The sequence below is a fragment of the Helicoverpa armigera genome, chromosome 30 (genome assembly GCF_030705265.1).
Source record: "Helicoverpa armigera isolate CAAS_96S chromosome 30, ASM3070526v1, whole genome shotgun sequence".
Lineage (NCBI taxonomy): Eukaryota > Metazoa > Arthropoda > Insecta > Lepidoptera > Noctuidae > Helicoverpa > Helicoverpa armigera.
The window spans coordinates 4,366,107-4,392,134 of record NC_087149.1 but is presented as its reverse complement, the minus strand read 5'-3'; the positions used below and the strand labels follow the sequence as shown (position 1 = coordinate 4,392,134).

Sequence of the window (26,028 nt, the reverse complement as noted above, 5' to 3'; positions counted from 1 at the left end):
TTGCACAGTCTCTTCTTCTTCCTATTCTTGACTATGCTGATGCCAGCTATCTTGATCTCAGAGAGGACCAGCTGAATAAACTTGAGCGTCTTCAGAATGTTTGTATAAGATTCATATTTGGTTTACGCAAATATGATCATGTGTCAGAATTTCGTGTTAAGCTCAAGTGGCTTCCAATACGACTTCGCCGGAACGCTCATATACTCTCCTTGCTTTATAGTATCCTTTTTCACCCTACGTCCCCCGCTTATCTCAACAGTCGTTTTGAGTTTGTTTGTGATACGCATTCAAGATCACTCAGGTCATCAGAAAATCTAAAACTGAAGATGCCAGTGCACTTCACGTCATTTCACGACAAATCGTTCGTTGTGCAGGCCACTCGTCTGTGGAATGCACTGCCAGTGGCAATAAGACGGGCGCAGTCGATCGCAGTATTCAAAAAAATGGTGAAGGATCACTATCTGGCTCATTGACTACTGTCGCTGTATTGTTATTCTTTTATCTTAATTTTTTTCTATTATTATTACATGTATTTTATATATTTTATCGTTTATTGACTATTTATTTTCTATATCTTTAGTATTTATCGTATATTTATCAATTATATGTACACCCTAAACTACCCTTTTTCTAACTATTCTGCAGATAAACTCCATCCAAAGGTTGTCTGGAAGAAATTGCTGATTAGCGATAAGACCGCCATTTGTACTCTTCTTTGTGTATTGTGATGTCCTGTGTTGTAAATTTTCTTTTTTCTTGGTGTGCAATAAAGCATAATCTATCTATCTATCTATCTATCTAGCTCGATCTCAGGAGATTTCGACTTAAATACGGATATATATTTTATTTCTTATCCTTTTCTGTCGCTTAGTCTCATCTTTTATAGACGGAGTTATTTCAATATTCTAATGTTATTTTAATATGCTAAAGTTTGTAAGGCTGTTACGTAGGAATCTTTCAAAGTCCTTGCTTTCACATCCATATACCTACTTGAGCTATCTAATATCTGTCTCCTAGAACCATGTTTTATCAAAATACATTTAGTAATTTTTGCGTTAAAATGTAACAAAAATCCACATTTACATAGAATATATTCCTTGTACTTATATGCAGAGCGGTTTGAACGCCGTCGCCTGGGAACTAATACGCGCACCAGGAAAAAAAAATTCATTCACACATAAATTGTACCAAGAAAAAGCAATATAAAAATAACATAAAGCCTTTCTGGATACCTAAAGATTTCGTAGTCAGTCCAGCAGGTCCTCAGATTGCCGCGTTTTAACAAACAAACTCTTTAACTGTATAATATTAATACTTAGAGATATGATGTAATGTAAGCCGAAACTTATACGCAAAAATCGAAATTCTACCTCGAATAACTTCGCCGATTTTTGTCCGAAATTCGAGCTTTTCCCTTTTCCTTCCTTAATGTAACTTTGCTTGATATACGAGGAACGAAGGTTCGGAAACATTAGAACAAGTATCGAGCAGGAATCCCGAATTGATTCGATTTATTTGGCAATTTTCGATATCGACTTTTGGGCTTTTATTTAGTGATTGTAGGTACCGATGTTGTATTAAATATGGTTTAGGTATGTAAATAATATTGGAGTGTATGTGATGTCAAAATAAACGGGCTTTTTTATCACATATACCTTTTTTTCACGACGTCAAAAATCATCAAATAACCCCTCCCGCTGTGGGTTAGCAGCGATGAGGGAGTGTCAGACTCTTACTGACTAAAAACCGTCGTGTTCCGTCGTAGGCCTTTTATGTACCAGCGCCGCGGTAACTCGCGCGAACAATCCCGCAGCCCCAGCAGACCTTGGCGCTAATATGAACAAGCTTTCCTGGATGAGCTCATGGCTTACTAAATAACAGCCGCAAGGGCCGAACGATCATATGATTAAGTTTTGATTGATGAGAGAAATATAAGAAATTGATTGGATATGTGAACATCTTGACATGACGAGTTTCTTGGGCAGTAGTCTAAAAACGGTCTTAAAGAGGTTTACCCTGGTGGGTTTAAGATGTCAGATAGGCACTCGCACTAAAGATGTTCATTTAATAAACGATTTTTACGCTCTTCATTAGTTTTTAAGTTGTATATGTATGTATAAGAAAATTATTTTTAGGTTTATGTAAATAATATTTGTTTATATTCAGAATAAAAACATAACTCATGTCAATAAAACGTTATAAAAAATTTAACTAAAAAAGGCAAAAAAATATATAAGAAAATTATGCGTCTACCTACAAGAAATAATATAATCCTACCCTCTACTAACTAGCCATTAACTGCCCAGTTATAACCACGTAACTGCCCGTTAATAAACCGGTAACTACTCGTTAAGTCTCAAGTTATATAAGTAGCTTATATGAGACTTCAGTCATTAGAGTGAGGCGTTTTATGTGATAGAGCGGTTTCATACTAGCGGATTTACCGCGCGTTTACCTACTTAGGGGTATCGGGTTGCCCGGGTAACTGGGTTGAGGAGGTCAGATAGACAGTCGCTCCTTGTAAAGCACAGGTACTCAGCTGAATCCGGTTAGACTGGAAGCCGACCCCAACATAGTTGGGAAAAGGCTCGGGAGATGATGGAAGGTTTTATAAAAAAAATGGAGACCTTGTAGAGAAGTTAAAATTCTCTATCGACAATCGCTAAATCGATATTGATGCAACATATGTTTTCGAAAAAATAACAAAAACCTATTTTTTTTTACTTTTGATAACGAATAACTTTTAAACACACATAGGATCCATGGAAACTTTTAAAACTATTTGCAATGGTAAACCCAAGCTCTGCATCAATATTTGACTTTAAATGAATGTTTGTTATTTTAAATGTCTATATTGACCTGACTAACATACAGGTCGTGTTAGCGTGTTAAAAAATCCTCCACGATTTCTTTCATAAAACGAAATGTCCGAATTATTTTGTAATTTTTAAAAGCGTGTTTTTTTTAAGACTATTATTTTTATTTTATACTTTTTTTCGTATTCCTGACAGCAAACCCTTTCTTTTGATACCCATATCATGGGGGTAGATTTCAAATAGCCAGCCCGCCATTTTGGGGAGGCCGCCATTTTGGATTTGTAATGACGTTTTTATCTTGTCATGTATTGTCATCAAAAATCCGAGCGACACCGGGAGGTGGGTCAAATTAAGATTCCAAGATTTTCTTACATACATAGTTACAAGTGAAGCTTATATATAAGTGCGTTAAAAAAGGTACCCATATTGACTCACATGAAATATGAAATAAATAAAAATGACAGTGGTTAGAAATAAGAAAAAAAAAGACGAATTACAATTAAAATACAGTAATGGGAAATACGTGTCACACCCCGCGTGAAACGGCCCTCGCTCAGCATAATGCTGAGACCCTATACGGAACAAAAGCCTCAGCGCTGATATTCAGCGAAAGCATCTAACCTTTCTTTCTTTCTTTCCAGGTCCAACAAGCTAAAATCCTTCTGGTTCAGTATATCAGATGAATCGCTTCCGGCGCTCGACTTTCTCTCGGCCGCGTTGCTCTCGGCCGAGTATGAGAGAGCACTGGGCCGAGCTCTGGCGATGCCGGAGTGCAGACTTATACCTTTCTTTGGCGCCTTTCTTAGAGAATTAAGGTAAGGTTAAGGAACTACTGCCCGTACCTGGATAAAAAATAGCCTATAGCCTTTCTTGATAAGTGGGCTATCTAACACAGAAAGAATTTCACAAATCTGATCAGTAGTTCCTGAGATAATATGAAGTATAGATAGTAGTGATAATCGCTCCCGGCGCTCGACTTTCTCTCGGCGGCCTTGCTCTCGGCCGAGTATGAGAGAGCACTGGGCCGAGCTCTGGCGATGCCGGAGTGCCGACTCATACCTTTCTTTGGAGCCTTTCTTAGAGAATTAAGGTATGTTTTTTAGTATTTTTTCTAGATTTGGAAAGTTACGGTTGTGAAGGGACTACTTCCCGTGCCTGGGTAAAAAGTAGTCTATAGCTTTCCTTGATAAATGGGCTATCTAGCACAGAAAGAATTTTACAAATCGGACCAGTAATTCCTGAGTTTAGCGCGTTCAAACAATCAAAAAAATAATTTAAAAAGCACATCAAAAATCACTTTGAGACAGTATATCTTTCCCGCGAATGATAAGATCACGCCTCATATACCTAAGGAAAATTACAAAAAAAAACATTAGGTACACATTTGAATTTCCCCAAACCTCATCGTGGCATACACTTAAAATAATTACTAAAGACCTAAAAATACATGACCTGTTGCTTTATAAAGGTCCGAATAGGTTCATAACAATTTTAATAACGGAATTTTCTCTGTCCCAGAATATAAAATCCGTAAAAATTTACCGATTTAATTAATAATTAATTACAACCTAATTACTGGAGATTTTGTTCGTTCATTGAAATACCTTTTTACGCTGTAAAAAGCATTTATGAATAACAGATTAAATATGTTTGTAGAGTTGATAATACCAACATTTAAAATGAGAAACTGACAGTTTTATTTTCATACAGGGTAAGATTTTTCTATACTTATCTTTCACTTTATTTTAAGAGTAGTTTTATTGGTATTTGCTACTAAGAAAATAAAATCGGTCAAGTACGAGTCAGGCTCGTACTGTTACTGTTACAGCCTTTTTATCGTCCCACTGCTGGGCACAGGCCTCCTCTCACACGGAGAAGGATTGAGCGTTAATCACCACGCTTGCCCAATACGCACTAAGTGTTCCGTATTTATCAATAAGAATCATGGCAAGAACCATATTTCTGGTATGGGCCCTACACTATATTGAGAAGCTTTTCTAACCCCGGGTGACAAAAGCTATATGTATCTTATCCAGGTACGGGAAGAAGTTCCCCTGGGACGCTTAAAAACGCAACAAATTCTTAATTATACTGAAGTCAGAAACCGAAAAAAAACACATTGTTGTACAACAAAATTGCTCTCAATTTCTCTACATATTTCCAAGAAGCTATTTCACAAAGAAAACAGTAGGTAAAGTCTTTATTTAAAACCTTCTATAATGGTGTCACGTAGACTCGTATTTTGTAAGCTCTGCGTACAGTTTCAAGAATATTTTGTTACGAAACAAGGTTTCTAGGGCCTAAGACGGGAAAGTAGCTATACCTAAGTTACCTTGAAAGGTATACAAGCTATATTACTGCAAAGCTTCATCGAAATCCACCCAGTAGTCTTTGCGTGAAAGAGTAACGAACGAGAAGCTAGTCTATACTTCTATCCTAATATAACAAAGAAGAATATTTTTTTTGTTTGTTGAATAAATTTTAAACATTCTTTCACTGTTTTAAAGCTACACTCTTCCCGAGTCACATACGCTATATGATAACCCGGTAAGGCCAGTAGTTACCACGGAACGCAGGTGAAACCGCGGAAAAATGGCCAGTAACACACAAAGAGAAATCATTTTTTTTTTTTATTAGAAAATATTTCACTGACGGAAAGCAACATATTTTCCCAATCAAATCATTCAATTCATTCTTCCCTAGTAACATATTTATCCCGGTACAGAAAGGTATCTCAAAACACCTTTAGTTCTAAAACACGTTTTTTTGCGAACGGTATTAACAGCTCTATATAAATATCAATCATCTCTGCATTTGCGCTTCATCGGCTGTCTGTACTGTTGTTTTTTTAATTATTTGAGTACCCGAAACGAGTTCAAACGTGTATGTACGGGTAACTTGGCTTATTGGTTATTTTGAATAACTATGTATTTGTATAGACTAGCTTTTTCGCGCAGTTTCACTCATGTTTTTAGGGTTGTCTCGTAAATGTACCTATTTTTTAACCTTTAATCAGATACTACCTATATCAATTCTTATAATAGGCCTATTTGAAGACTTTTTCTCGTAAAGACTGTATTGACTCGAAACGGGACAGTGACTTTATCTCAATACTTAGAATATGGCGAATGGCTATAACCGTTAGTCGTTTTCTACACAACAAATCAAGCTCAACTTTATCTATATGATATAAGACTCAAAGTTGATTGGGAAAATTTTACATACAACTGCATGTAAAATTTGACCAGGCGACTAGGCCACTGCTGAGCATTCCCGAACTTAAGAAGGCATGCAAAGACAATGTGTTCACACTTTTTTTTTAACGACGCCAAAAATCATCAAATGACCCCTCCCGGTTTGGGTCAGCAGCGGTGAGAGAGTGTCAGACTCTTACTGACTAAAAACCGTCGTGTTCCGTCGTAGACCTTTTATGTACCAGCGCCGCGGTAACTTTTTTGAACAATCCCGCAGCCCATGTGCTCACCCACTATGGTGGAAGAAAACATCTGTAATTATTAAGACTAACTATTATTTTCTTAATTATTTAAATCCATTTATCTGCTCTTTCACAGAGAAATCCTGGCGGCATCCCCGTCGCTGACCGGCAGTCACTCGGTGGGTGCCACGCCTACACATAGAAGAGAATTCAAACGAGAATCTACTAAGGATGACAGGTATGTATGTAAATAGATTTTATTTTATTAAAATACTAGCCGTTTTCCCGCGGTTTCAGCCGCGTCCCGTGGGAGCTACTGCCGTCACCGGGTTAAAATATAGCCTACTAGCTTTTGCCCGCGACTTCGTTCGCATGGAATAGTGACTTCCGGCATATTTTTGGTTTGACCAATAGATGGCGCTATATGTCCGGAATAAATTTTATTTTTTATTTTTATATATTTTTTTTAATAAAAACTATCCTATGTCCTTTCTCAAGTTCCAAACTATGTCTGTACCAAATTTCACACAAATCGGTTCAGTAGTTTAGGCGTGAAGAAAAGACAGACAGACAGACAGACAGACAGAGTTACTTTCGCATTTATAATATTAGTTTGGAAGTTTGGATGTTACTCCCAGATAATATAGCTTTCTAATGGTGAAAGAATATAAAATCTAAAATCGGTCCAGTAGTTTTTGAGTTTATCCATCATAACCAAACAAACAAACAAAGTTTTCCTCTTTATAATATTAGTATAGATTATAGCTATTTTGGCGTATTGAATAACGTGAATCCAACCATAACACTAGGAAGTGGTGAAAGGGGCGTTTTGGGGTGCTGTCCTTTTGTAATTTTTGACGTGAAAAAGTGCTAAAAACTAGCCTAGTTTCCATAAACGCTTTGACTTTGACGTATGTGGTGAATCCATTATTATACATTCCGGCTTTTCCGGGCTTTTAGTCAGCTGCATTAAATCGTTGATAAACTACTTTTCAAAATAGCCCTTTCTTGATCACAACCATAATCGGACCAATTTTTGTACTTGTGTGTTTGACGGCGCCACCGTCGATGTGTCAACCGTCGATCTGTCAACGGTGGACCTTATATAAAGCGGCGCGCACGACTCGGGTCATTCGTTCGCCGACCGTTGCCGAGTGCACACCTCCCACAAATTCGTGATAAATAATTGTAGTGACTAATATTGTGTTAATTGGAATAAACCAAGTGATCGTGTGAGAACCCCTTTGTTTTATTTAACGATGTCGGATCCTGACGCCGACATGTTCTATATTTTTCCTACAAAATATCGGTCATAAATTATCGGACCTGGGCAACCAAGATGTCGTAATTAAACGTTCTCTCTCTTTCTCCAGAGGGTCACTAAAAAGGGACACAAGAAGAGAGAGCGGTAAACGTATGGACCAGAGCACAACTACTAGCCCCCTAAGAGACAGCTGCAAGCGACAAGACTCCAGACTATCAGATTCTAATAAACAAGTGGTAAGTTTGTCCATATATGTATACTGATACTAGCCGTTTTCCCGCGGTTTTACCCACGTCCCGTGTGAACTACTGCAAGTGTCGGGATGAAGTATAACCTATGCTACTCGAGAAGAGTGCAGCCATTTTACAAATCGGTTCAGTAGTTTCGGAGCCCTTAGGGTACAAGCAAACAAAAAATGTTTCTTATTCTTTATACTTAGTAAAGAAGTACCTATAGATAATACCTATAAGAAAATAAAATCATGCATTACCAATGCAGGTGATCCTGAAAACAGTATCAAAATTGGTCACTAAAATGAGCAGCAATTTTTGTTTAACATTTCCCAAAAAAGAGATTCTCAACTCAAATGTTATTATGCCTCTTTCCTTATTTTGTGCTGTCTTCTAAAGATGTGCCTTATAAAGAGTGACTGAAAGACCATAATATAATCACAAAAAAATACGTTAATGCAACAGGTGATTACATAATTTTAAGTACCCAAAAAGTTTCTAAGTCCTCCAACTCTTGTTCCAGTACATAGCCTCATTCGACGAGGAAGGTGAGCAAGCTCCAGGCTGGCGACGCGTCGGACCCGAGGGTCTGATCAACTTGGAGAAAGTATACAGAACACAAGCCGTGATGGACCACATAGCGAGTTTCCACCAGCATCATTACGCGTTAGCAAGGAGTAATGCACCTATCTTCGGAGATTATTTGAGGTGATATTTTTGGACACATTAGAGGTCTTTTTTAATGAGATATGAAAAATCATCAAGGACTCCTCTAGCTGTAGGTGCAGCGTGAGGGAGTGTCAGACTCTTACTGACTAAACCCACCATGTTCCTTCTTAAACTTCTTGCGTAAACAATCCCGCAGCCAAGGACATATTGGCGGTTTAACGTCGATATACTCAAAGGTCCCTTAAATGCTAGTTCTAGTTAAAACTGACGCAGAAAACGTTAGTGTGAAAAAGATTGAAAGAGTTGAGTAGCGTTTCAGTATTAATTAGGTCATAAAAGCCTTCTGAAAACCTCTAAATGAAGGTTTATCTGTATTTTTTAAAGGAGAACAAATAGATAGACAGTCGAAATAGTTGCACAAAACCTAGACATTAAAAAGGCGATTATAGGGTCCTTTTAGTTTGGTCAAAAAAGAAACTCGTGCGAAACCGTTTCGCTAGAAGACTGATTTTAAAAGTGATACTGATGAAACATAAAAACTTTTATGTGCTCTAACATGGCGTACCATGTCCATATACCATGATCACCTATTTACCCATGCCTTTCACATCTTCAAAACCTAATCACTCTTTTCTCCCGCAGAGCAGCAATGTTAACATGCGAGGAACCAGTCTTTGCTCACCCGACTTCGAAAACGAATGGCGACTTCGAAAACGAAGCCTTGTACGAGTTGGAAGGAACGGGGTATTGCCCTGTGCAGCCGCTGCCCCATGATCATGGGGTCACTATGTTTCCTTTGGCCCCGCAAAATGGGGAGAGGATGGATAGACATATTTTGCAGGTGAGGGGTTTTTGGAAATGTTTTATTTGATATTTAAAGTATTGAATAGACCATAGTCTTCTCTACGCCTTAGAAAACATAATGAGGCAGAGTTTTTTGTTACGATTAAAATCTCCAGTACTCAGCAGCCTTCGATTGGATTTTGCCTCTTTGATAAGACGCCTAAAAAGTCTGCTTGGTCACTTATGATCTCATTTTAGGTGCCTAGCCTATTTTCAGTTGCACGAATGGGTCCCCCTCGGAAAATATCTTGTCTGAGAACCGGTCTGGTATTTTCTATGACAGCTTACTGTGCTGAAGCACAGGGTAAAGTCGGTCTACTAACCAATTATTTACATGACTTTCCTATTTTATTCACAGATAATGCACCATGGCACAGCATGTGTAGTGACAGAGGCGGAGTGGGGCGGCACGCTCGCTCAGCTCAGGTTAGAGCGAGCATGCGCTCTACTCGCGTGGTGTAGGACCGCGCATCAGCCACATGCTGCTCACGGTAAGTATTGCTCGCAGATAATGCACCATGGAACAGCATGCGTAGTGACAGAGGCGGAGTGGGGCGGCACGCTCGCTCAGCTCAGGTTAGAGCGAGCATGCGCTCTGCTCGCTTGGTGTAGGACTGCGCATCAGCCACATGCTGCTCACGGTAAGTATTGCTCGCAGATAATGCACCATGGCACAGCGTGTGTAGTGACAGAGGCGGAGTGGGGCGGCACGCTCGCTCAGCTCAGGTTAGAGCGAGCATGCGCTCTGCTCGCGTGGTGTAGGACTGCGCATCAGCCACATGCTGCTCACGGTAAGTATTGCTCGCAGATAGATGATAATACATCATGGCACAGCTTGTGCAGTGACAGAGGCGGAGTGGGGCGGCACGCTCGCTCAGCTCAGGTTAGAGCGAGCATGCGCTCTGCTCGCGTGGTGTAGGACTGCGCATCAGCCACATGCTGCTCACGGTAAGTATTGCTCGCAGATAATGCACCATGGCACAGCGTGTGTAGTGACAGAGGCGGAGTGGGGCGGCACGCTCGCTCAGCTCAGGTTAGAGCGAGCATGCGCTCTGCTCGCGTGGTGTAGGACTGCGCACCAGCCACATGCTGCTCACGGTAAGTATATAAAGGACTAGCTGATCCCGCGACCTTCTTATCGTTTAAACCTGCACTGGACAACATTTTAAAACCAAAAAAAGCCAAATCGCCCCAGCCATTCTCGAGTTTTAGTCAAACTAAGGAAGACCAATTGATTTTTATATAATGTAAGATTAATGGGATAAACTCCTTAATTATGTCGCAGAAAATCACATTAAACACTCTCTTATACTTGCACACCATTTGGGGTCTTAGAAAGATCAAAAAAGGCTGGGTGGAACAACACCAAATGACATTTATCTAACTCGCTTAATTTTGACTTTCCCACTACTCTTCAAAGCATAGTATGGTCTGCTCAAAGCATAGTACCTATAGTCTATAATAACCTTTATATATATAATACCCTTATTTACAGGAGAAACCCCATCAGAGAACATGGCGCAACCTGAAGTGAGCCTATCATACAACCCTGAGGAAGTCATACCGCTGAAGTACACTGCTAACCTGGCGCATGAGAATGAAGCAGGCATTGTAGGTGAAGAAGGGTAAGTGTTCAAGCATGAACTTTTATATAACCTTTATTCGTGCCCTATTGCAATACCAGTTATTCTCCGCGGTTCCACGCCACCCACGTAGTCTATGTCTTTTTTCAGACTTCAGACTGTCTGCGTTTGGTACACAGTCTAAAACCTGAGAGAGTTCCATTTAAATCAGTTTCGTATTTTTGGCGTGAAAGTCGAACTAACAGGCAGAAGTAGCAAGCGTCATTTTCACTATTCAGATTCAGAGGTCTGTTCAAATTATATTATTGGGGCTTATGCAGAAAAGCAAGCAAAATTATATTATGATGACAAGCAAACTTAAAAGATATTTGAGATTCAACCATGTTACTTCAACTTGTAACGTTAATAGTTAGAAATTGATACAGTTTAACATCACCAACATTATTTTTACCACAATTTAAATAACTACATACACTTGATTATCAAAACTAAATTACCTTTTCTTCTTCCAGCTTCATAGACCTCCAATGCGTAAAAGACATGCGTCTCGGCGGGAAGCTGCTAGAACCACGCGACGTAGCCGAGCTCACGGCGTGCGCCAGGCGCCACGGGTTGGAGACCTGTGCTCATGGGCCGCATATCATATCGCTAGTGTATGGAAGGACTTTGAGCGATAATAGGACCGTGCATTTTGTGCTGCCGGCTTATTCTTATAGGTGAGGTTTTAATACATAAATGTGTGTCATTTTTTTATTTAGGTTGTTAGATTGCTTGTATGGTGGCCCTTGGGATGGTATTGGTGTATGCTCTTTTTCTCTTGTGGCATAGTAGGCTTTTTAGTGTGCGGGTTCGACTTCGGAGTCAATCCGAAATCGCTTTATGGGTTTTAGAAATTTTCAAAAATCAGTCCAATATCTGAAAGAAGGCTGTTTTGAACCTCAATGCCTGGAGAGAGTGCGTTGGAGAGCACGTAAAGTCAGTTACAATTCCACGTCAAAGGCCGTCAGGCAGATTTAAGAAAACCTTTACTCTAGGGCTTGTTAGGTGATTCAACCTGCAGCTCACTCGATAAGAAGACTAGGTATAATGACCCAAAAAACCCTCTTTACAAAAACAGCAAAAACCCTAAAAATAACGGACTAACCGTCACTGACAACATAAACGCCATGTTTCTAACACGACTGTTTACCAACTTTCTCGTCCAATTTACAAAGTTAACGGGATTATTTTTCACTAGCTTCTGCCAGCGGTTTCACCCGCATCCCGTGGGAACTACTTCCCATACCGGGATAAAAAGTACTCTATAGCCTTCCTCGATAAATGGGCTATCTAACACTGAAAGAAATTTTCAAATCGGACCAGTAGTTCCTGAGATTAGCGCGTTCATACAAACAAACAAACAAACGAACAAACTCTTTAGCTTTATAATATTAGTATAGATGAAACCCTTTTAAAATTCCAGGGTATGGGCGGTAGGTCTCCACTCCGTCATACGCGCACTGATGAGTCAAGCGAAGCTAGCTGACCGGAGCTTAGCTTGGCTGAAAAACAAGTATACAGCTTTGTACTATGAGGACGGCTGCTGCTGTGAGCCGCTAGTTTCTGATGCTATTAGAGTAAGTGTTATGACGAGCTGCTGGTTAATTGTCAAGCGTCATCATCTGCCTAGCCAACTATGTAGGAGTCAGCTTCTTGACTAATTGGATCAGTGTGAAAACGCTGTAACTCATTTTTCAAAATACGTTGGAAGTCGTTCTTACATTTATGTAACAACCAAAACATGATTTTGTGAATATTATTTTGTGTCAAGACTGGCAGTTTGATAGTCAGATATATTGATGAAAAACGAGATTAACAATAAATTCATCAACCCCATAATTCATGGAGTAAATATTTCAAGACGCCAAGAAATAGCTAATGCCAAACAAAAATACACCCAATTCCTATACCATTAAAGCTTAATCTCCACCAGCTCTAAACCTCACATCTCCAGGTCTTCGGCGGCAGAGAGTCAACGTGCGGCAGTTCATCACACTCCACTCCAGTTAAAGGAACATACGCTGACTCTCATTCTGACTCTCTTAGGAGTTCTGGGATCAAATTCAAGGTCAGAAAATATAGTATTACTAGCTTTTACCTACAATTTTGCCGGTATCCCGAGTAAAGTACTTCACGTACCCGGATAAAATACTAGCCGATAGCCTTTCTAGATAAATGGGCTGTGTTATAAAGACATAATTTTTCGATTTGGACCAGTACTTTTTGAAATGAGCACCTTCAAAAATATTTGTGCAAATCTAATTTAAAATAGTAGATACCATAAGTGTTTCTATTAACAAAAAAAAAGTGATTAATTTAATAAAGTTCAAGGTCAACTATTTTATGACCTCAGAAAAAAACACATTTACGTGTAAATAAATTAATTAAAGTAATAAAGGTCTGTTTTGTTATTTACAGAAAAATAAGTCAACTTCAGAGCTGAAAACGAGCTCACCAAAAAGTTTTGTATCGACACACACATCAGGGACGAGAAGCGAAGACGAAGTAATACAGGGATCACCACGACATAGGTAAATAATTTTTCTAATTACACTTTATTAAAATTCATAAACTATTTGATAAAAAAAAGGGAAACACTGATCTCCTTATACCTAATCACAAAAAAAATATGATCTGAAAGATAAACAATTCTTTAATTGAATATTCTTTAAATACCTACTTAAAAAAATAAATAAACCTAATTATAGAAAAAGGCATACCATGTCGTATACGGTATATCTAATAACCTATTTTTTCATTTTTCCAGTTCCTACTCATCATCAATGAGTCACCATCATTCTTATGGACCACGACACAGCAGCCTGACCGCAGCTGCTACCAGCATCATGGCTGGCTCACCTAATAGGAGTAGGTAAGGATGACCTTGACCTGGTTTTATGATGACCTTGATTTTTAGTAGGATGTAAAATAATTGACATTGCAAGTAAATAGAATTGTACATTCCCAAATAAGACCGCTACTACTGATAAAAAAACGACAAATATTTAAGAAATGTTTAAATTATTTCTTTAAAATTTTCAAACGATTTAATCGTATTCCTATTATTTCACCTTGAGTTTTGACTGGGCATCCTTCAGATTTATTGAGATGACCTTGACTTTTGATATGTTGACCTTGGGGTCAAGCTTGACCCAGTTTTTTACGCGTGGTTGGTTAATCGGATGCGTAAATAATTTGTTTGATGCTTAGTTTACAAACAACGGTATTTTTGTTCCGGAAACTGCAGCAGCAGTAGCTTATTTTTATTTTTTTAAATTGTATTTTTCTTTCAACAATAGTTCTCTTGAACTTTTGGTATAGACAGATGCTTAAATATTGGTGTTTATTTACTTCGTCTTTTATGTTTTCGATTCAAGCATACTAACATTAAAAATTATTATGAATTTAAAATACCTTATTCTTTCAGTTTAAGAAGACTGGAAACAAGTGAGAGATTTTGGGAGAACCTCAAGCATTTAAGAACGGGTTCCGTTGGATATGACACACAATTAGACTTCATGGATTTTGTCACCTTATTTAGGAGTTTCAGGTAAGCTTTATTCATTTTCCAATGAACAGAAAATAACGCTTTAAGATTTTTCCGTCACCCTTTTCTGATGACCTTGACCTTCAATGAAATTATGCATAATTTTTTCTTCACCCATTTTAGATATTTAAGCAAAACATCAAAATAGTTTGGAAAAATTCAATTACATTATTGTAGTTGCACATTTTCAAATAACAGCTGAATATACATAATTTCAGTTTATCTCCATTGATATTTACTTTCCAAACTTATTTTTACAATATTTCCTAAATAATAGCAATTGTTCACAGTCTAGTGATGCGATCTGAACTCAGGGATATATTCGAACAACTAGCAGTACCAAGAAATCGATCACCTTTACTCGGCGCCGAGAAAAGCCGAAGTTCACCCGAACTTTTCCGAAGCAGAGCTATCTTTAGGACAGGTTGGTAATCAATATAGATATTGTTATTGATGATGATGATAATGTGACCTAAATAAAAGTTGAATAGGTCATAGAAATGAAATTTCTAACATGTGTATTTTCAAACTTAATAAAACTTCAATTTTAACTGCTGTCATTATATACTATGTCTATTATTATTTATTATATTACAAAATTACAAAATACTTGGTATGTCATAAGGGGAAATGTATTGAGACACTGTAATTATTTTTTTCCATCATATTTGGAACATATTTCTTGTTATCGTAAACACAACTTATTTTAATGTTACCTATCTCAGGTTCCATTTTGACCTTTGACCTTGAATACGTGAAAACGATCTTTGTGTTTTTATCCAGGCCTTTTAACAAGGAACGGGTCTTTAGACCTGGAACCTCCGAGTGACAAGGTTGGCAGGAAGAAAGCCTTTGACCTTCTTGCTGCTGCAGCTTTACCCGGTGAGTTGTGCGAAAGTCGTACAAGCATGCTTAAAGAAAATGTTAGTGGAATACTTTGTATTAAAACAGATTCGGACCTGATTTAGAAAGTAATGATAATAATACATTTATCAGAAAATAATGCAAAAAAAACGTCGTTTGTAACCGCGGAATCTACTATCGCAGTTATCTTTCCCCAAAAAATTGTTTCATGTATCTAACCGTAGAGAATATGTTCCCTTTAAAGTTGTCTATATTTATATTTTCTCCATTACTTAAATAATTGAATATTCTCATCAGGTGCCTGCCCCGATGTGAGCGGGAGAGTACTCTCTCTACCTACCCTCGGCAAGTTCTGCGAAACGAGACAAAATGAACCCAAGACGGAACAACAGCTTAGAGACATTATACAGGTAAATTCCTTTATATCAATACTAATAGCATAAAGATGAAGAGTGTCTTTTCTTACTTGAATTTCAGAAACGACTATCTAGTCCGATTTCAAAAAAATATTTGAGTGATAGATAGTCCATTTATCGAGGAAAACTATAAGCTACTTTAATCCAAGTGCGCGAAGTTGTTCCCGGTAACGCATTCCTTTTAACGCGTTTCTAGCCATTTCGAGGTGCTAGACAACTTTGTTCATCATGATATCAGCCAATTGTCGTCCACTACTGAACTCAGGTTTTGACCATCGACTTCGATTCACTATCAAATATTCTACAATAAATTATATTTCACCTTGGAACTAAACTATTGTAATCCAGTGTAATTTATTCCCTAAATTCTATTCCCTAGAGACACGAACCGGACCCGACTCTTCGCGCGGACAACTGCCTCTCATTCGAAGGGTTCGTGCGTTTCCTTACAGACAAGGATAACTATGCCTTCGTGCCTGAACAGATGAGAGCGAATTTTATTAGGTAAGTTGTGTATTTGCAATGTTATATTTTTGTTGTTATACTTAGATAGATATACTTTATTAGGTACACCAATTTTACACTTTTGATCTTAATCTAGTTAAAGTAGGTGACATAATGGGCGGTCTTATCGCTAAGAGCGATCTCTTCCAGACAACCTTAGACAACTTAGGTACTTAATAAAGCTAAATAAATATGTATTATTCTATACACGCATTGGCTATTTTGAGACAAGTGGTCTTTTTATGAACTTTTCAAGGGACGGGATAAAAAATGTGTCAAATTATTGTTAATACATAAAAGTAATATTGCGTGTGAATAAAATGTAAATTGATTTAGGTATTTTTATGAAAGTATAACTTAACTGTTATTGCTGTGAAATGTGTATGACAACTCGAATATTTTCGACCTTTGACCTTGAAAACTAACCACTGGTTATGAAATATCATAATGCTCTTATATTTATTTTCAACTCAATCCCACGGTTTTGTCCGCAATGTCATATAATTTTACAAGCTTTTTTACTTTTAACAGGATTCTATCTAATAATTTAACTAAGCAACCTTCTTATGTATTACCTGACCAAAAACCCTCAAAAGTACCTTGTTTCTCACACCAATTTCTCCCTACAGCAAAACCTCAACATCAGAAGACGAGGAAGTGCAGAAGACGATAGCTAAAGACATGACGGGTCCTCTCTCACAGTACTACATCGCGAGCAGTCATAATACGTACCTGACTGGACACCAGTTGAAAGGAGAGTCGAGTGTCGAGTTGTATAGTCAGGTAAGTGGGTATTTTAAATTATGAGGAATTTTTAATATCCTCTTATGGCCCATTTTCACCGTCAACTGGATACCTACTATGAAAGTTGAGCTTGCAAATTCATAGTAAACATTTTTAAGAAAACTGACTATCGCCGATAAGAAGCCTAAAGTCTACCCAAAATTACCAAGAAACCAAGAAATTACCTCACCCACTGCGGGCATAATACTTTCAATTACGCTCATTATTTTAAGATACAATAAATGAAAACGCATGAAACTACATTTATATTGAATACGTTTATTATTTAAACACGGAAATGGAAAAATGCGATTCAGACAGTCATTTTACACACTTCAGTTTGAAATACCTCAACATATTTTAGCATTGTTTCGGAATTTTGACAGAAATTTACATATTTTTATCTTGTCGTGTTCTCTATACAAATGAGCACTTATTTTTGCGACATCCAAAAAGAAAATTTTATTACATACCAAAACAATTTTTGAATTTTTTCATTCAGGAATAATCTTTAGTGCAGAAACATACAAATAGTTTTATAAACCTTAAGCCTACATTTTATATCCAAAGTCTTATGTCTAACCTATCTTTAAAAAACTTCTGACAAAAATTTCCACCTTAACGCCTAATAACCGCTGTTAAACGTTAATCACCGGTCCGAGCAACAAATCACCGCTGTGAGCAATTAATGCGTGTTGCGTCTGTACCAAAACCGCGCGCGGTAGTCGTCACTGCACGTTAGGAACGCCGGCGCCGTTCCAGAGTGTACTATGAATCTGTGAAGTAGAAAATTACATTTAAGTTTACAAGTTTTTTCTTGTTAACTGAACTTCATTGGAATTTGTAATCAGCTGTCAAATTGTTGAAACGATCGGGGAGTTATTAAGTTAGTAAGTAAATTTAGTTAATACAAGAGTAATTCTTGCAAGTGGAGTGAGTTCCGTAGTTGAAGGTCGAAATGCTTAAAACGAAGACATCTTTATTTTTGTGCTCTGTGTGGTAAACTGTAACCACATTTACTCGAAGTGGTGATAAGTGACTTATTACCGAATTCGGTGGTTGTCTAGCCAGACAGCACCATTACACTTCCTCCGGCGAATATCACCAAAATTACTCTCAGTAGTGATTAACAAAAAAAAACATTGCTCTCTACATATGGTGATCTTACCTGACAGCTCCGTTATGTCCCAGAGACATAAGTTGGCACCTACTGGCACTTCTAGAATGCCAGGTGCAGAGAGAAGTGGTAGCTTCATCAGGGAACATTACATAGTCTTCAGTGTGGTTGAAAACTGCTTGGGCGTGGTGCTCTTGTTTGCCTGGTGATTAAAAATATTATATAAAAGCAACGGATAACAAAAAAAATGTTATGCAAGTTTGTAAAATTTTAAGGTCGGCTTGGAAGAGTTACCGCGGCGCTGGTACATAAAGGGAGTAAGAAGGAACATGGTAGGTTTTAGTCAGTAAGTCTGACACTCCCTCACACTGCACCCACAATGGAAGGAGTCATTTGAAGATTTCCCATGACCACAACAAGAAGGTTAAAGTCAGCAAATGTATTTTTGAGCCGGAAAATATATTTTGATTTGCTAAAAAAATACTAATTCATCAGAAACTTACAGACGGCAATATTTACACCGTGTAGTAGCGTGCATCAAACAAACAAAATAATGTTCGCTTAATAAAATTAGTTTTTAACCGACTTCAAAAAAGGACGTTCTCAGTTTGACCTGTATGATATTTGTGAGCGATCGTCTCGAGTTTGGCTGAAGCGACTTTGATGTGGTTTTCGGCATATCAGGACAAAGTTTAAGGTATATTATTAAAGTCTGTTTTATTTTTTTGTTAAAAATTATGATTATTAATCATCTAAACTTTCTATTTACTGCGCATTATATTATGTCACTCGATTTTTTTTGATAAATGAATATATCCATATGAATAAAGTAATAAAAGGATATGTTACCTGTAGTGCCAGCGCCAGTATATTGTATGAGACAACGACTGCTGGCCAATTCCCACAGCTTGATAGATGAATCCAGTCCAGATGTTAGTAGGTACTGTAAAAAATAAAATACTAATATTATAAAGGCGAAAGTTTGTGAGAGAGTATACAGAACAGATCAACAGTTTGTGATGAAACTTAGCAGTACAATATGACTTATACATCAGAATATGGGTGTTGATAAAGGTGTTGAAACACCTATTCGACACCGTGTCCCGCGATATAAAAACATTATCTCCCAAGCCTTTTCCCTATTACGTTGGGGTCGGCTTCCAGTCTAACCAGATGCAGCTGAGTACCCGTATTTTACAAGCTAGGAGCAAGCTTTAGGAGCTGACCTCCGCAACCCAGTTACCCGGGCAACCCAAAACCCTTTGGTTAGACTGGTGAGTCAGACTTACTGGCTTCTGACTACCGTAACGATTGCCAAGGATGTTCAATGACAGCCGGGACCTACAGTTTAACGTGCCATCCGAAACACAGTCATTGGTGTCCAAGATATACTTAGAAAGTACATACAAAGTTAGAAAAGTTGTATTAACAAACCTTGCTATTCCTAGTAAAGGCCACAGAACACACTTCTGAACCGTCGTGTGCGTTGATAAAGGTGTTGAAACACCTGTTCGATACCGTGTCCCATAGTTTGACGCAGCCGTCCGCGCTACCGCTCGCGAAGTACTTGCCGTTTGGTGAGAATCTGAATGATAACAATAGTACTGGTGTATTTTGTGAAAAAGCTTGTTTAAATATTTTGCCAAACAAAATATGTGTTGGGGATAGTCGAAAGTTGAATAATTCGAAACTCTAAAGTATAAGATGTTGGTGGTGTTTTGTGAAGATGTCATATAGACGAATGACTGGCTGAGTGCTCGACGCTATGTGGTCGGAAATACCTTCAAAATTAAGGTATTAACGGAAGGTGTCTCGAAAGTAGAGCAGGCGTAAGTAGGGAAAGTCAAAAATCAAGTCAGGCATGTCGTACATTGGAAAAGTCAAGGTCATAATTCAGAAATGTCAAGGTCAAATGTCGAAAAGGTCAAGGTCGAAGTTGTAAAGGTCAAGGTCTAAGTTGGAAAGGTCAAGGTCGAAATTATTTTTTTTTTTTCTTAAATAACTTACTGTATAGAATTGACTTGTTTGGTATGATGGTGCGAGGGTATGGGGCACACGAAGCACGCGCTGGTCGTCACGTCGTACAGACGGATGACCGGCTGAGTGCTGGATGCTATAATGTGGTCGCCCAGAGGGTGGAAGGCTACGCATAAGACTTGTTCGGCGTCCTGTGGGGAGAAATTGATAAATTATTTCTCTACAAAATAAATAAATAAATGAATAATAAAGTAGTTTTGATGTTGGACATTCCAAAAAAATATCAAAGATTTCTAAAAAAAATGCCCACGTGCAAATCGCACTCGCGCACAAAAGTTTTCGTACCATTATCTATAAAACTTAATGAATTGATGACAATTATAACATGTAAAAAAAATATTCCATAAAAAAATATTATTTTATTTCTATAAATGTAAATAAATTCTTTTGTAGTATTTACCGTATAATCAAATATGTATATGCACCGAAATAAATAAAATAGAGTCATTTTTGCCACACTACTTAAACTAAAGAACGGCTGAACCGATTTATTTTTAAATTGGTGGTTGCTTAAATCCAAGAGACAGGACTTTACCCCATCCGGGTAAGGGAAGTAATTTCAAGGCAGCAGGCAAAACCTTTGGCAGCAGCTAGCCTATCTATAATATAAAAATGAATCGCTAAATGTGTTGGTAAGCGCATAACTCAAGAACGCCTGGATCAATTTGGCCAATTCCTTTTCTGTTGTGTCTGTTATTGTCAGGAGGAGGTTCTTATAAAGAAAAAAAATAGGGTATAGTAGGGTTAAGTTGGGTAGAGTAGGGTAGGATAGGGTAGAGTAGTCAGTTCACGGAAGCGGAGCTCCAGGCAAAAGCTAGTTTGAAATAAAAATCAAAGTACGTACAGTAATACTCTTATAAGCCTTCTTGGCGGACGCCTTGGTGATGTCGAAGAGTTTGATGCAGCAGTCTCTTGAAGCAGACACCAGGATCTGTTCCCGCGGGTGGAAGTCTAAAGCTGTTATCTCATCTGTGTGGTCGTATCTAGGGAACGTTATCTTAACAGAGTACTTACTGTAATATTCTTGTAGCGGACGCCTTGGTGACAATCATGGAGTTCAGTGAGAAAGTCGTAAAGGTCAAAATTGTCGGAAAGGTCAAGGGCAAAAAGTCGGAAAGGTCAAGGTCAAAAGTCGGAAAGGTCCAAGGTTAAAAGTTGGAAAGTTCACTTACTGTATGGAAGAGTTTGATGCAGCAGATGTGATCTCGTCTATGTGTTCGTATCTAGGGAACATTGTACTTACTAAGTACTTACAGTAATACTCTTATAAGCCTTCTTAGCGGACGCCTTGGTGATGTCGAAGAGTTTGATGCAGCAGTCTCTTGAAGCTGACACCAGGATCTGTTCCCGCGGGTGGAAGTCTAAAGCTGTTATCTCATCTGTGTGGTCGTATCTAGGGAAAAATAGTCAATATTATTTGCCTAGCCCCTTCTCTACAAAATTGGGGTCGCTCTTCCAGTTTAACCGGATGTCTATGTGGTCTAGACAGCATCCAGAAAACACTGTTAGTGTTATTACAAAAAACACTACTTGCGTCTTTCTTTTTTTGAATAAAATTAATTAATTCAAATAACTTGAAGAAAAAGAACTCCAAATTTGGTGAAGCTGTTCATCATTGCCTGTTGTAAAACAATACATATAATTCAAATAAATATTTACTTTAATAAATAAATGAGATAATCAACTCACAAAGTCCTGATAACGGGATGTCCTTGCTGCTCTCTGCCCGGATCCACTTCCTCAGGCGCTGATTTAGCCAACATACGCTCCACGTCTAGGATCTGCAACAAATATAATATTAATGTCATTTAGCAATTTGGTAATTATCTCTTGACTTAGTTTTTACTAAAACCAAATGTTTCCGCCCATATCACAGAGAATGCCTAACATAGCATAGCTAATTCTTGATAATCTGTAATTTTATTAGTATTTTTGACCTTTGCACTCAATACGATGGCAGACTTTATCTAACCAAGGGGTATCGGGTTGCCCGGGTAACTGGGTTGAAGAGGTCAGATAGGCAGTCGCTTCTGCGTATTTACAGAGTGTACATAGCCAAAACGCATCCATAGGAAACTGCTCGCTGATATTTTGTAATGCTGTTTTTTAATTTGTGATTTCAAAGTATACACGAATTTTGCGTACTGCTCGCGTATAATTCGTAGCTTAGACGTGCACATGCATCTTTCCAATGTATACACGATCAAATTTAACTATACAAAATTAATATTAGGTAAAGCAATAAATAAAAATGGCTTTTGAATCAGAATTTGTTTATTAAAAATGCTAATTAAACAGGCTTCTTTTTAATATCATTATTCGCCCCCAAAAATGTATGTTGCCTTCTAAATTATTAGGTCAGCCACAATTTATTTATACAACAATTAACGAGCATCTAAATAATACTATCTTAGCCACTAGTTATCTTCTAAGTAAACCACTCTAAATACAACTCAGCATGATGGTTATTTTTTAGCATCTAAATTTGTAGCAGGCATTCTAACAGTAAACTTCTAAAATACTATTAAATGACATCATAAAATATATTTAATTAGCTTCTAATTTTTTAACTCAGTACGTTTAAAATGTAAGCAAGCAACATGCAGCAAGCATCGCTTCTGTCACGGCTCCGGTCCGCGCCTACGCGGTTTTGAATTGCACTCTAGGGGTAGGGCAGACAAGACTACTTAGAGTCGGTTTTGCAGCGATTCGTTTTCGTCACTAACTTAAATTTTTAATACAATGTTTTTTTAATTGAACGAGAATTATTAATATTTAAATTAAATGCTAGGTCGTCTTTTAATCAAAATGGCGAGCATGCAACTGCTCGCGAATAGATTGGAATCGTAAAGTTTTTCGCGCCTGTTCCCATGTATATGTCACCGTAAGATTACAAACATCGTTAGATTACAATCTATCTCGAGAGATTGTAAACTGTCGAATTACCACTATCCAACTGTCGAATTAGACCAATCAGGGAGAGCTTTCGGACAGTTGACAATTTGACAATTTCTCATCGATAGATTATAATATAGCGAAAAATAATGCGTTAAATTGCAATCAGATGGTACGGTTCACAATAATTCGACAGTTTACAATCTCTCGAGATAGATTGTAATCTAACGATGTTTGTAATCTTACGGTGACATATACACGATTAGTTTGCATGCGGACTAGCACTGTATATTATGGAACAAAGCAAGTTACTTTGGCCACTACAAAATATATGCGAGTATTTGCGTACTGCTTCTGTATACATCGGAAGACTTTGTATAAAAAGTGAATTCCAATCTATTCGCGACTAGTTTCACACGCTTGCGTACTAGCCATGTATATACTGTAAATACGCGTCGCTTCTTGTAAAGCACTGGTACTCAGCTGAATCCGTTTAGACTGGAAGCCGACCCCAACACAGCTGAGCGAAGGTTCGGGAAATGAGGAAGTGTACCTTAATAGAGGCATCGACGGAGCCGGTGGCGACGAGCTGCCCGCACGCGCTGAAGGCGCCGGCGCGACACGCCATCTTGTGCGACGTCACGTACGCCGTCTCGTACGTCGCCGGCTCTGGCGCTAGTGATGACGCGTCCATCTCGTACTCGAGATCTGTGGATTAAATAACGGAGAATAATGATTTTCACATTTACATATGAAAGAAAATCAACGATTTCAATCGCTTTAATTGACTTAAAAAGAGGATTCATGGTTTGACCTGTATTCGTTTTTTTGTGCGAGATTGCAATGATTGATATGCAATATTCAGCGTTGCATATTTATTAGACTTAGTTTTAACCATATTGAAGTCATTTCATTATAAAACAACTGCTGTGTTAAAAAGGGCATCGTCTAAAAATACTTTCACTAATTGCCAAGTGATATCCTTGGGTAAATATGTTATAAGTAAAAAAAGTGGTGGATTTCTTTTAAAAAAATCGAAATCGAAAAAAAAATCGAAGGAACTTGTTGTAAGTTATTCTGGATCTTCCTGACTCGTAGCAAATCAGTGTAGGTTAGTGTTCTATGTAAGACACAAGATGTTTATTTATTTTGAGTTCACTTACCAAACCCCGTAGTTCCGAGCAAATGCTCAGCTCCGCTAGAGGCAGCTAGACGGTCCTTACGATCAGGCTCATGTTGTAGACCCACCATCATTAGGTTCAGAAGCCTGGAGAATAGAAAAATACAAAGATTATATATATATCACTAGCGGATTTCCCACAGTTCTACCCAAGTCCCGAGGAAACTACTGCCCGTAATAGAATAAATATAGTCACAATCGAACTAGAATTCTGTAAATTAAAGATAGGATTTGTATCCATTTATTCAAAAAGGGACACTCTATCTGTGATTTGTCTGTTTTATCTGGATGGTAGACACTAAATGTTGAAATAAGTTTTAAATGGTACCTACTACCTTGTATATTATTATAAATCAACTCTGTCTAAGAATATACATGTTTATTTCTAGAAAACCAATACATTAATAATCAAAGCATCCTTTTCATAGGCATCTTTTGGTAAACTTTGATGAAACAGACACAATGATAAAAATAATGTATTTTACTGACCTGTCGCTAGGCGGGCAAGGCGGATCGGCGTGGACAGCCGCTGCCAACGTTGCAGCAATGGGTTGAAAGCCATCATAATACAGTTGACTGAAAAAAACGACATTTTATTACAATAATGTTCAAAACAACTTCAATGATTTTATAACCTCGAAAAATGATAAAATTATGATATAAAGATGCGTGAATTGGCGGAATATATGTTTATGCATCATAACTGTTAAAATTCGTGATGTTATTTACACAAAATACGATGTTATACAGCAATTTTCGAGCGTAAGTTTTGACGATAGAAAATAAACACTTTTGTACCTTATAATCATGCGGTAAAGCAGCTCCCGGTTTTTAACGACATTCCTGGTGTCGACATCGCCAGTAGTTTCCTTCATTTCCTCAATTTTGAAAGGTTTTCACGTAAAAAACTGGTTAAAACCGGCAAAACAACAAACGCTTTGCAGGTTATGTTTGACAACAATCTGACAAACTGACAGTCCTTCAATATTGTCTCTGGTTTCAAGTGCGGCTTATGTATGCGATTTTCTAATGCTTTGTTTAAAATCGACTAAAGCGTAACGAGATCGGTGTCAGACTAAACCCTGTAAATTGTTAGTAAGGTGAATGTCCTTAGGTTTTCAAGGGAAGGAGAGCCCTAATCAATAATTACGCGCATGCGTGTTACTGCTCAGTTTCAAGTGAATGAACTTCAAAGTCTTCATTTATTGCATGACTAAACTTTTGTAGGGTAAGCAGGAGCGGCAGTGAAATGGAATACTTACATTACAATCTTACTTAACTACACCGAACATCGAATATTTATACTTAGATTATGCATTGCAATTTAAAACCAAAAATTAAACATAATTAGTTAGTTAGTAGTTTAATAATACAAACATTATGATTATATTACATTAACTTTTTACATGCTTATATATACATAAGTAATGCAATAGGTACTGTGCTAATATATCATTATAGAGCCGAAGAGTTTGTTTGCACGCGCTAATCTCAGGAACTACTAATCCAATCTGAAAAATAATTTTGAATTGTTTTACTCACCGAAGAAGGTTAGGGGCTACATTCTACTCGTAACGGGTAGTCAGAAGTCATAAAGCCTCAAATTTCTCGTCGTATGATTTCTGACTACCCAGAAGTCAGAAAGTCTGACAACCAGTCTTACCAAGGACTATCGATTGCCAAGGTTACTGGGTTGAGGAGATCAGATAGGCATTCGCTCCATGTGGTACGCTGGTACTCAGCTGCATTCGGTCAGACTGATGGGTAATCATCAAATGACTCCTCCCGCTGTGGGTTAGCAGCGG

At 37.9% G+C, this 26,028-nt stretch overlaps 2 protein-coding genes across 2 annotated transcripts in view; one reads left to right on the top strand and one right to left on the bottom strand.

Annotated features, from left to right (window-relative positions):
• The first annotated feature begins 3,779 nt into the window (after positions 1 to 3,779).
• The window catches only part of LOC110381414 (1-phosphatidylinositol 4,5-bisphosphate phosphodiesterase epsilon-1), a 34,770-nt gene continuing 12,521 nt past the window's right edge, over positions 3,780 to 26,028 (top strand). Inside the window, exons 1-18 of the mRNA XM_064042877.1 lie at positions 3,780 to 3,906; positions 6,389 to 6,490; positions 7,626 to 7,752; positions 8,270 to 8,454; positions 9,058 to 9,256; positions 9,617 to 9,749; positions 10,754 to 10,883; positions 11,354 to 11,557; positions 12,304 to 12,457; positions 12,835 to 12,948; positions 13,299 to 13,411; positions 13,648 to 13,752; positions 14,308 to 14,430; positions 14,718 to 14,851; positions 15,211 to 15,309; positions 15,589 to 15,701; positions 16,087 to 16,211; positions 16,841 to 16,994. Of these exons, the coding sequence (XP_063898947.1) occupies positions 3,854 to 3,906; positions 6,389 to 6,490; positions 7,626 to 7,752; positions 8,270 to 8,454; positions 9,058 to 9,256; positions 9,617 to 9,749; positions 10,754 to 10,883; positions 11,354 to 11,557; positions 12,304 to 12,457; positions 12,835 to 12,948; positions 13,299 to 13,411; positions 13,648 to 13,752; positions 14,308 to 14,430; positions 14,718 to 14,851; positions 15,211 to 15,309; positions 15,589 to 15,701; positions 16,087 to 16,211; positions 16,841 to 16,994 (2,367 nt within the window). The 5' untranslated portion in view covers positions 3,780 to 3,853. The remainder of the gene's footprint in view (positions 3,907 to 6,388; positions 6,491 to 7,625; positions 7,753 to 8,269; positions 8,455 to 9,057; positions 9,257 to 9,616; positions 9,750 to 10,753; positions 10,884 to 11,353; positions 11,558 to 12,303; positions 12,458 to 12,834; positions 12,949 to 13,298; positions 13,412 to 13,647; positions 13,753 to 14,307; positions 14,431 to 14,717; positions 14,852 to 15,210; positions 15,310 to 15,588; positions 15,702 to 16,086; positions 16,212 to 16,840; positions 16,995 to 26,028) is intronic.
• Positions 17,262 to 25,281, bottom strand: LOC110381413 (cleavage stimulation factor subunit 1). Its single transcript, XM_064042876.1, has 11 exons — positions 25,022 to 25,281; positions 24,713 to 24,799; positions 24,207 to 24,310; positions 23,597 to 23,751; positions 21,838 to 21,929; positions 21,403 to 21,541; positions 20,119 to 20,279; positions 19,546 to 19,696; positions 18,961 to 19,054; positions 18,163 to 18,313; positions 17,262 to 17,770 (listed from the first exon to the last, which is right to left on the bottom strand). Exons 1-11 carry the CDS (start codon positions 25,096 to 25,098, stop codon positions 17,680 to 17,682), a joined length of 1,302 nt encoding a protein of 433 aa, XP_063898946.1. The 5' UTR covers positions 25,099 to 25,281; the 3' UTR covers positions 17,262 to 17,679.